The sequence below is a fragment of the Antechinus flavipes genome, chromosome 4, assembly GCF_016432865.1.
Source record: "Antechinus flavipes isolate AdamAnt ecotype Samford, QLD, Australia chromosome 4, AdamAnt_v2, whole genome shotgun sequence".
Lineage (NCBI taxonomy): Eukaryota > Metazoa > Chordata > Mammalia > Dasyuromorphia > Dasyuridae > Antechinus > Antechinus flavipes.
This window is the reverse complement of record NC_067401.1, coordinates 47,419,294-47,430,681: the sequence shown is the minus strand read 5'-3', so window position 1 is coordinate 47,430,681 and position 11,388 is coordinate 47,419,294. Positions and strand designations below refer to the sequence as shown.

General features: G+C 40.6%; 1 protein-coding gene across 1 annotated transcript; it reads right to left on the bottom strand.

The window, feature by feature from the left end:
• Positions 1-314: 314 nt before the first annotated feature.
• NHLH2 (nescient helix-loop-helix 2) lies at positions 315-6,081 on the bottom strand. Its single transcript, XM_051992934.1, has 3 exons — positions 5,906-6,081; positions 5,159-5,501; positions 315-2,417 (listed from the first exon to the last, which is right to left on the bottom strand). The coding sequence occupies exon 3, from the start codon at positions 2,407-2,409 to the stop codon at positions 2,002-2,004; it is 408 nt and encodes a 135-aa protein (XP_051848894.1). The 5' UTR covers positions 2,410-2,417; positions 5,159-5,501; positions 5,906-6,081; the 3' UTR covers positions 315-2,001.
• Between the last annotated feature and the right edge of the window lie 5,307 nt (positions 6,082-11,388).

Genomic DNA, 11,388 nt, shown 5'->3' with positions numbered 1-11,388 from the left:
TATGTGTATATACATATATATATATATATTTACAAATATCTCCATTTATAGAAAAACACATGTATGTATGTATTAGTAACAGTTTATCTTCCCCCACGTGTGAGTATTATGATCCATGTCTATATCATGTGATCTATCTACTGTTTTCCTATACCTCACATCGAGAAAGTAGATCAAATATTCTGTCACATAAACATTGATTCTTAAGGACCTTGTTACCCTTTCTGAAGAGTTGAATTCCATTAGAACATGTTATGCTCAGCTACAATGCATTTCACCTTTTCAGATAACGTAGTTAAAAAATAGAAGATGAGTTGTATTTGATACCTTTATTTATATGCAAAACAGCGCACCATTCATGAGATATGAAAAACGCGTCAGATAGAAACCAGATTATATCTATTTTCACTACAAAATATTGCATTATATAAAGCAACAGAGACACAAAAAAACCCTGAAAAAGACTAAAATCTTTGGATAGCAGATGTGTTCTTTTTTTTTTTTTTGTCTCTAAAACGCACTCCTTGTTTTAAGAGATTCACAGCAGAGAACATGAAACATTTTCAGGTTATAGATTTTTTTTTTTTGGTTGTCACAGAGGAAAGTAGTTCTGGATTTTTTTTTAGGAAAATAACTCAATTTCCTAAAAACATCCCACACACATACATCACACACACAAAGAAGCTACTCTCCTTATATAAACTGTTTGCAAAGTACTTTTCTGACATAACTACAGATAAGAATAACAACAAGTAATTCTTTTTTTAAAAAACTATAATAGTGAAGTGCTAGTGTTGTTGATCTCACACAAATCAAGAACAAACATCTGAATATATAAAATATGTTTAGAAACAGGGAGGAGCGTTTGTCATACAAGTGCAATATAATTGGCGCAAAATGAAGACCACTGGATAACCCCAACAAACACTTAAAAAGTTAGACATAATTATTCCACAGGAAAAGTGTAAACACTCGACTATAGAAATAAATTGGCACAAAGTATCCAAAGTAAAATTGTCACCACTCTGAAAAATAAATGTTTTGAAAAAAATAGTCTACTCCTTATAACATAAATAAAAAATAGTTCTGTTATTTTTTTCTAACTGCACCCATGGGTCACATGTTTAAGGTCACAAGTAGATGTTTTTGGATATGTAAAGGGGCACTTAGCCTGAAAAAGCAATTTGATATTAAATTATCCATGTAAATATGGATTTTTTCCTTTCTATATTCATATCTTACAGCTAAGATTTTGCCAAGTTCAAATCTCCTCACAATGTGTTTATTTCCTCCTGGTTCTCTTTTTAGCCTTGCAAAAACAGCCAACTTGCTTTTTATTTGTATGTTTGTTTTGTTTGTTTTTTGCCAGTTTTCTACATCATTTCTTGTCACTACAGAAAGAAAAGCTTTTGAAAGGGCCCTTAATCTCCACAGTGGAAGAAGTTTTCTTTTTTTCTTTTCTTTTCTTTTCTTTTTTTTTTTTTTTCCTGACTGGTGATTTTTTTCAACGAGAAAAATTTCCACTAGCCTAAGACACCCTTTTGCCTTCCTCCTTTAAACGAGAAAAGAAAAGATGGGGTGGCAGATCAGGGTGAAAAAATGCAAGTCCTCGAGTTAGCTCAAGCTGACCCACGCAAGGGATAGTAATAGACAGTCAGAAGAGAGGGGGCCTGGAGGTGGCTATCTCAGCTAGGGTTCATGAGGTACTCCTGGCCCGAAAAACAAAAACAAAAAAATCTTTTTGCATCCCCAGAATCGCAATGCTCCCCTTTTCCCTCCCACCCCTTCGAGGTCAGAATGGGGGGCCCCACCTTTCCCTTCTCCCCAGGCAGATTATTTTCCAAGCTTCTCCCCTCGCAAAGTCATTCCAGGGCGGCAGCAGCAGCAGCAGCAGCAACATTGCGTCCTCCTGCAACCCCAATACCACTGTCCCGGCCGCTGCCGCCTCGGTCTGTCCAGGCCTCAGAGACAGACGAGCCGGCTCCCTCTGGACCCCCGTCCCTACACGTCTAGCACATGGTTGAGATAAGAGATGTAGCAGATGGCCAGGCGCAGGATCTCGATCTTGGAGAGCTTTTTGTCCGGGGGCAGGGTGGGCAGCAGTTTCCTGAGCTCGGCGAAGGCCAGGTTGAAGGCCTCCACGCGGATGCGCTCCCGGGTGGCGTGGGCCGAGCGGTACTTGGCGGTGGCTCGGCGGCGGCGCCGCTTCTCCTCGCGGCTCAGCTGCTGCGGATGCGGGTAGAGCGTGGCTCGGCTGCCTCCCTTGCCATCGGCCTCGCTCTCCTCCACTGGCTCCAGGTCCGATACGCTGCCCAGCACCTTAGCGTCCGGTCCGCCCAGAGACTCGGGGTCCGAGGGTGCGGAGCTGGGGTGGTCCGAGTCGGCAGCTTGGTCCGGACTGAGCATCATTTTGGAGGCTGGGGGTTGGGTTTAAAAAAAAAAAGGAATCAATCCCTCTTTTTAATGGGTGAAGGGGAGCGCCACAGGGACATCCCAACATACACGCACACAGACGCTCACGCGGATGGGTCAGCACCCCTCTTCCCCCAACGCCGATACCTCAGCTTCCCCTGGATCCCAAGGGATAGACAGGAGGCGGGGGAGAGATCGTAGTCACTGACCACAGTCCTGGGAGCAGGGAACGGATACAGAACCCAAGGGAGACAGAGGCCGAGGGAGGGGAAAGGGAGATGGCAGAAGGGAGGGCGCGCATTCAGGACAAAGCTGATCGGGGAGGGCGGCGGGAGCCGGCTGGCAGAAGAAGCGACCCACTTCTTCGAAGGCCGCGCTGCCCCTAAGAGAGACAGCCATTTGGCCAAGAGGCGAGTCAAACGCTCTGCGCTAGCGAGAGACCCCGGTGACAGCTTCCCACAGGCCGCAGCGTCAGCTCCAGCGTGGAGGACAAGGTCCGGGTTAAGCTTAGGACAGGCCAGAGGTGGGAGCCGCGGCTCAGAGAGGATAAATCCGACTCTGAGAACCGTTTTTGTTCTACGACCTATAAACTACCAACTCTCTAAGTCCCAGAGTCTGTCTGTTGCACGCCTCCCTCTGTTTGTGTTTTTTGTATCTATTTCTGTGTCTACTGTTCTATCTCTGTCTCTTGTCGTCTCTTCCTCCTTTTCCCACTTGTTCTCGTTCTCTCTCTCTCTCTCTCTCTCTCTCTCTCTCTCTCTCTCTCTCTCTCTCTCTCTCTCTCTCTCTGTCTCTGTGTCTCTCTCTGTCTCTCTGTCTCTCTCTGTCTCTCTCTCTGTCTCTCTCTGTCTCTCTCTCTCTCTCTCTTCTCCCTCCCCCCTTCCCAATTAACAAAAAGAATGATTAAGTACAACAGATCAATACAATTGGAAGAGTAACTGGGTCCTTACAAGAAAGCAGGACGCCCAGCCCCAACATGTGCCTGGCCCACACCTCGAGGCCTCCCTTTCCTGGATCCAGAGCTCAGAGCCCCGAGCCCGGGGGAGGCTCTGTCTAGCGCACCCAAGGATCCCGGGGCTTCTCTCTTTAATGGAAAGGGAGCTCTATAAAGAGGCCAAGTCCTTCCCCCCTTCTCTTCCTCCCTCTTTCTTCTTTTCCCCCCTCTCCCCTCCTCCCCTCCCCCCCGGAGCTTATGGAAAGGGAGGGAGCGGGGAAAGAAGACCAAGCTTGAGCCTGGCCAGGCCCAGCTAAGGGAGATGGGGCTCAGGAAAGAGCGCTGCGCTAGGCTGGGCTGGGCTAGGGTATTGGGGGGAGGGGGTGGAAGCGGGCGGGAGAGGGAGGGGCCGCTGCCATTCTAGACTCCAGGATTTGGAAAGTAAGCTCTGAGGGGCGGTGGGTGGTGAAAGCGGTGATTCCCCCCACCTCCCCCGGCTCCGAAATAATAAGTAAATAAATTAATAAATAAACGCGGAGGCGCCTTTCAAAAGAAAATTGACTCGTAGCTCCTTGCAGCCTCACAGAGCACCATCTGTCATGCAGACAGCAATACAAATTCAGGAACTTATAGAGACATGTCTGCCTGTAATAAAACAATGCGTCCGGCCGTTCGAGAATAACCTTGGAGAGGAAATGTGGTGGTCTGCAGCCAGGGGGTGGCGGTGACGGTGGAAGATGTGTGGGAAGAGAGCGGGATGGGGAGCCAGGGGTGCAAAGAACCTGGGAGAGAGGGAAGGCATCACGCTAACCGTACAAAAAAAGCCATCTCCAAGTCCTCAGCATAGGGGGTAAAGTTTGGGAAATCCCACAGACCCACCAGCGCTCGGAGCCGCTCTAACTGTCCGGAAGGAGGCCCAGGCTAAGACCCCGTGAGCCCGCACTCCTGCCCACAACACGAAAAGCCTGGAAAAAGACTCCCAAGTTCGGGCCCGCCTTTGGAGCCCCCAGCTTCTTCATCTTACAAGATGCATTCTGGGGAGACACCCTGACAATTCCTAAACGTCTCCCAACCTTCGCCCCCCTTTCCGCTCTTTCATCTATTTAAAGAAATGAGTCCCTGAGCGCCGAAATCCACCTGCTAGTGTTTCCATCCCCATGCAAAGAGAGCGCAAAGGAAATCATAATCCTCTAAACCCCGACTGCGAGAGTCTATTGCCCCGGGAGTCCACGTTCATTTCCGAGGTAACCTGGGCGCTCTTTTCGAGAAAACAAAAGCGAGAAAGAGCATTCCGGGTACCGTCCCAGATTGCACTCTCGGTACAAATTTGCTCGCGAAATATCTTTGAAATATTCTTTTCTTTTTATCGTTCTTCCTTCCTCGTAAGAAAAGAGAGAGCCCACATCAGTAAAAAACAAAAACATAAAAAATAAAAACAAAACAAAACCCACAAGCGTAGAAACCCGGCTTTAGAGATGAAAGTCCTTTCCAATAATTTAAACCCTGTTTGTGTTTAGATATCGTCTCCCATGGACCTAAACAAATCCCCAACTCTGGGAAAAACCTAAAGAAGATAATTTGTTCGAGTACAAAGTTGATAGTTTGCCCTCGAACAGCATGTTGGATTCGCTTCCATTTTTTTTTTTCCTGGAACAGCTTTTACTGTAGTCATTTCTTTCTTTCTTTCTTTTTTTTCTTGAAAAGTAACTAAAATACATTTTAAAATGTGTTGGGTTGGTTGGTTGTTGCCCCCGCAGAACAAACTCAATTAGTTTTAAAGTGCTAAAGAAGTGATGGGATGAATGAACTTACCTTGGGGGGAAAAACCTCCTCAGAGATTTTATCTCAGATCTTAGAGACTGAAAATTCGAGGAAAGGAGTAGGGGGCAGATACCCCAACTCGGAAGAGGACGAAAAAATTAAAAGCAACAAATTAAGGTTGTATTCAAAAATTAAAACGAAGCTGTCATCTCTCTGTTGACCACGGTGATGGAAAAGATTTCCTTACAGTAATGAAGGTTCTCTTGGCAGATAATATTAAAAATACATTTTCTCTTTTAAAAAATATATAGAAAATATTCGTTGGCTGGTTTTCGATTTTCACATGATTTGTTGCAAAGTCTTGTGCCTTTTCCCCTTCTCGACTTCCAGGTCTCTATAAATAACAAAAGAGATGCAGAAATAAACATCATCAAAGCGAAAGACTGATTTCTAATAGCCAACAGATCAATAAGAGTGATGGTTAAGATAAAATTTCTCTCCTGTTGTACTCCTTGTCTTCCCTTAATAAATCTTAGGAGAAAATTGATAAATACAGGTCATAGATGCGATCTCGCCAGAATTGAGGACCCCCCCCCCCAGATAAGGCTTTGTTCCGCTGATATCTCTCCTGTTCCCAAGAACACAATACTGTTAACTCCGGAATAATGTTGTCTTTTCCTTCGCTTCCGTTTATTTATGTGTATAAATAGATATATATTTTTCGAAATCCTTCAAGGCTTGACTATATCACATCTCCATCCCCCACATCACTTCCACCCCGGAATCCCTTTTCTTTACCTTGTAATAAAAATATAATCAGTAGCTTGAAGATGCTGGGTTGGTGAAAAGTGAAAGTCTCCCGCTAGTCACAGTGACAGTGAAGAGGAGAAAGACTGGAGAGAGGTGGTGGAGCAGAGGAAAAAAAAAAAAAAAACAGCAGAGATTCGTGTGTGGTTTCTTGGCTCTCCTGGTACCAATTGATTCAGCCTAGAGATGGTGTAAGAGATAAAGGCTTAAGAAGGAGGATGGAATTTTTTCCCTAAATTGATATTTAATGGGAAATCCTATTGGACAGAAACCTGGACATGAGTCACTTAATTGGACTTGACATCTGTCACAGTGTGGGAGTTTTCACAGCCCAAATATTTTCAGCAGATCAGATTCCCATTGAATCTGTGCCACAAAATATACCCAGTTGAAAGCAGTCTATGACATAAACCTTAGCCTCTAAGTAGAGTCCACTGCCATAATAAGAATATTTATCTTTTGCAAGATGAAGGATGCAGTCTTTAGGTGCAAATAAACAACATATTGACTGTGGAAAAACTCCCATGACATACTGTAAACAGCAACAACAACAACAGCAGCAACACAGATTGCTGTTTTAAGATGTGGTGGAAAATGACAAGTCTGTATGCATAAGGAATATAAATATGTATACATATATATACACTTAGACATATATACACACATATATATTACACAGATATTTTATTCCTTAAAGAATGTGCATATTTTAAAGAATGTATGTCCTTTAAATAAAAACTAAATATGTGCGTATTCATTAAGTACCATAAATTAGTTTAACATTTATTCAATCATGCTTACTTTATAGCCTTTAAAATGTATTTCAATAGGAGTGAAGCCTGTATATCTCTTCTTGAGATAAGTATTATTGTGTCAATTTTCAGAGTTAAATAGTTATAAATAAATTCACTATTTGAGAGTGTTTAACTCTTATCAGATAGCTTCTTACTAGATGAAAAGATTGATGGTCCATGGTGGAGTTAGGAACAGAATCCAGGTATACTCATTTTAATGATCACTAGATGAGAACACATTGCCTTTCTGGGTTTGTTTGTTTATCCATTCATTCACTCATTCATTCAAGTTAAAATATGGCATGGCACATGTGCTGATGATCCAACTTCCTTTTCCCCTATTTTAGCAGGCAGGCACCTTCATTTCTATGGAGCACATAGTGCTAAGATTTTGTAAACATGAACAAATCAGTATTATCTTCCAGTGTCTACATAACCTGGTGGACTTGAATATGCATATATATATATATATCTTTCAATAAAGGGGGAAAATACAATTCAATCTTTTTAGTGATTTTGATTTTTAAAATTATGCTAATTGTCATTTGATTAACTATATTGTCCTAATTATAATTTGGGACATTTTATGGGGTTGAATTTTTTTTCAATTATATAATCTAATTTTTCTCTCAATCCCCAGGGAAGTTTGTGGAGGTGGAGACTTCTTCATGGTTTTGTTTTTTAATTCTATTTGTCTCACAAATAAGCTTTCACTTGTTTAAAAAAAATGAGCAAGTGGCTAGCTGCCTGCTGGGAACTACCCTTTGAGGCTTCTCAGAGTAATAAGCAGTAGAGTTTTTCTTTGCACACACTTTTGTGTGTGTGTGTGTGTGTGTGTGTGTGTGTGTGTGTGTGTGTGTGCTTAGAGAAACACTGAGAAAACAGGGTAAGAGTTTCCTTTCCCTTCCCCTCAATATAGAGGCAAAGCATTTTCTAGCTTTCCTACACTTTTTCAGGACATTACTCCATCACAGACTTCACTTTCTAACTATCCCAATCTTGACCCTTTATTTAACCAAATTATGCTGTTGTCAATTCTGGAATCATAGAAGACTGAGAACTGGAAAGGATCTTAGAGATGAGGAAACTGCTACCTAAAAAGGTTAAATTAATCTGTGAAGGGTCACACAGATAATAAGTAGAAAAAGTTAGTCTTCAAATTCAAGTCATCTGATTCCAGATCCAGTACACTCCCTACAGTGTCAAGGCTTCTCTCTCTGTCTCTGTGTCTCGGTCTCCTTTCTTCCTCCCTTTCTCTCTCTCTGTCTCTTTCTGTCTCTCTGTGTGTCTCTCTGTCTCTGTCTCTGTCAATCGGTCTCTTTCCTCATATACATATTTATGTCTGTCTGTATGTATCTGATATCTTTCTCTGTATGTTTTTCCTTTGATTCCTTGTTGCTCATCTCTTGCTAAACCCAAACCCTAGATTATTCTTACTGTAGGATTCTTATAATCTGAATGAACCTGTGAATAAATAGGAAGTCATACAAATGTGCCTAAATGAGTCCATGAGAAAATTATATTATCTAACATCAACTGGGCTCTCACTGAAACAAGGCAATCCTTGTATCCTTCCCTAATTGATTTTCTATCAATCCTCAAAGGCGCTTTCTAAGCTTTTCTTCTCTCCTCATACTTTTATCTTCACATTAGCTTCTTCCCTTCTTAGTATTGGATCTCATTTCATACTTTATTTAAAAAAAAAAAAAGAAGTATTTTGTTTCGATATTCCTTCAGCATATTCCTGTGCAGATATTTATGTTCAACCCTATATAGTCTCTCCTGATCTCTCCTGCATCACCAATTGCCTATTAAACATTTTGACTTGCATGTGTGGTAAGCATCCCACATTCAATATGTTGGAAACAGAATTCATTCTCTTTCCCTTCTTAATAACCCTTTCCCCTTTCCTAATTTTATAGTTTCTGGTCCTTGCAGTCAACTAGGAATGTAGTCTCATCGATTTTATTACCACAGTGTTTTTTCCTTCTGGCCTCTTTTCTCCGGTGAAATGGACATCACCTTAGTTTGAGCCTTCATCACCTCTCACCTGGACTATTGAAAATAGCCTTCTAAATGGTCTCTCTGCATCAAATGGCTTCCTTTTCCAAGTTGTTCTCCACATAGATGACAAAGGGATCATCTTAAAGCACAGATTTTACCAAATCACTCCTCTATCTATCCTACAATAACTCTCTATTGCTTCTAGAATCAAATACAGATATTCCTTCATGTTTAAGGACCCTTTAAATCTGTTTTAGGACCACCTTTATGAACTTTCACAGACTTTGTAGTCCAGTCAAACTGGGTGACTTTCTATGTCTCATATAAAGTGATCCAGGTACCTTTTATGTGAATTTTTACTTTTTCATTTTTTAAAAATATATTTTTTCCTCACCTCTGCCTCTGAGACTCTTAAGTCTACTTTAAGGATCATCTCAATTGCTTCCTCTTACTGGAGAACTTTCCTGATCTCCCCCCCCCCCCCCATCCTCACTTTCAGCTGATAGAACCTACGTAGCACAGTGCCTAGCACTTAGCAAATTTTTAATAAATGTCTGTTGACTGAGTCCTCCTGAATAATAAAATATAAGGTACTTTAGTGCAGAAAATGGTTTATCTTTGCCTTATTTCTGTAATGATCAATGCCTACCAAATACTATAGCAAATGCTAGTTCAAGATCATATAGATGGAAAGTATCAGAGCTAAGATACCGATCTTGTACTAAATTCAAACATTGTATTCTTTTTATTTCTAATGGGCACAGAAGTCATCCCTTTGCAAGAAGCATTTAAAACCAGGTGAAGAGAAATGATCCCTAAGAGAATGAAGGGAAAAGACAAGAATTGTTAGTGGCTGAAATCCTTATTAAAGAATTATTGAAGTAAAAATAAGAACATACAAATATAAGTAGTCTGCACAAATTCCTAGATTTTCATCTTTGCCCCAATATAACATACAAATGGAAGTTGACTTGTACATAGCTGCTTCAGAACCAGACTGAATGGAAAATTGATTGGATCTAATTGTTTTTCATGAAACCTGCTATGAAATTGGAGAAAGAATTATAATTTTGGTTTCTATGTAGTCAGATTTACCACAATAAATCAGATTGGATTTTTGTTTGAGATGATTTTGCCAAAGTTTGGGTAGACCCAGATATTCTTTGAGGTAATTAGGTATTGCCACAATGCACAGAGTGTTAGGCCTGGATTCATTAGATATGAGTTGAAATCCAGACCCAGATATTGTGTGACCCTGAGCAAGCCATTTTACCTCTGTCTGCCTCAGTTCCCTTTTCTTAAAATGGGGATGATATACAGAATAGAAACAAGAACAACAACAACAGAAAGATGAGGAAATGGTGGAAAGACCATAGATCTATAGTTGAAAAGTAATTTAAATGATGCAGGTCAATACCCTCTTCTTTTATAGTAAAAGAATTAAAGCCAAGAGAAATTAAGGACTTGCCCAGTGTCATAGTGTATGATAGATTTGATTTTAGGTTTGTCTGAACTTTGGGCACACTAGACATGTGCCTTGTGCTCAATGTCATATTGCTTCTCTGTTGACTAGAACATAAAAGAATATTGAAATCTCAATCAGAATACAGTCAATATTCATTTTGTAAGAATGGATAGGTACTTTGTGGACCTAATGATTTTAAAAGATTATTTGTGAGATTTTCCTAAGGCATTATTTGTTAAATAATATCTGTATCACACTTAGCAAAATTCCTGGCACATAGTAGGAGTTTCTTCCCTTCCCTCCTTTACTTCACACATATTTTTAGATCTACCTTACCTTAGAGAAATCACCTAAATCATAATTCAAATTGAACAAATGAACGGATAAAAATTTAAAAATATCATGCACATAAAAGTGCTAATATCTGAACATTTACCTTTCAAAAGACCACCCCTAAGGAGAAAAAAAATAAACCAGTGCAATCTAGAATGATAGAATTAGAAAAGACTTTAGTTAATCTATTCCATAGCTTAGGAAGTAGAAGCTCAGAAAGGGAAATTCATCTGCCTAAGGTCACACAGTAAAAAAAACTTGACTCCTAGACCAGAGCTCTTTCCATACCATGCTTCCTCCCAAAGGAATGATGGAATGAAAGGAATATAGCATCAAAGTGGAGGGGATATCTTAGTGTTGTGCTCTTTCTTTCCCGCAGATAACAGCTCAACCAACAGTTGCTCTTACATATGAGCATCTAATGACAATGTCACTATGACAGAGATAAGGTACAAGGCAAGGTTTTCTTGCTTGAGCTACTCAGATCTATATCCTGTAAGTCTCTCCCACCACTTTTCTCCTGTCTTTACTATACAATTTTCTCTTTCAAAATCTCACATGTAATTAGACAAATTTTTCTGCGATGAAAAGAAGCAAGGCAGAAAATTCTATATATGAAATAGATCCATCTTCTTCCCAGTAAAAACTATTTACCTCCCCTAAAGTATATAAGATGATAGGTAGAGATGAAAAAGAGCTCAGGGGCTACTTAGGCCAATCCTCTCTTTTTATTGGTGAGGAAACTGAGGTCAGAAATGTTGAATGATTTGTCCAAAGTCATACTGATAATAAATGGAGAGTCAGAATTTGAATTTATATCCTTTGATTCCAAATTCAGCTCATATAGGCCACTAAACCAATTTGTCTTTTAGAGTATC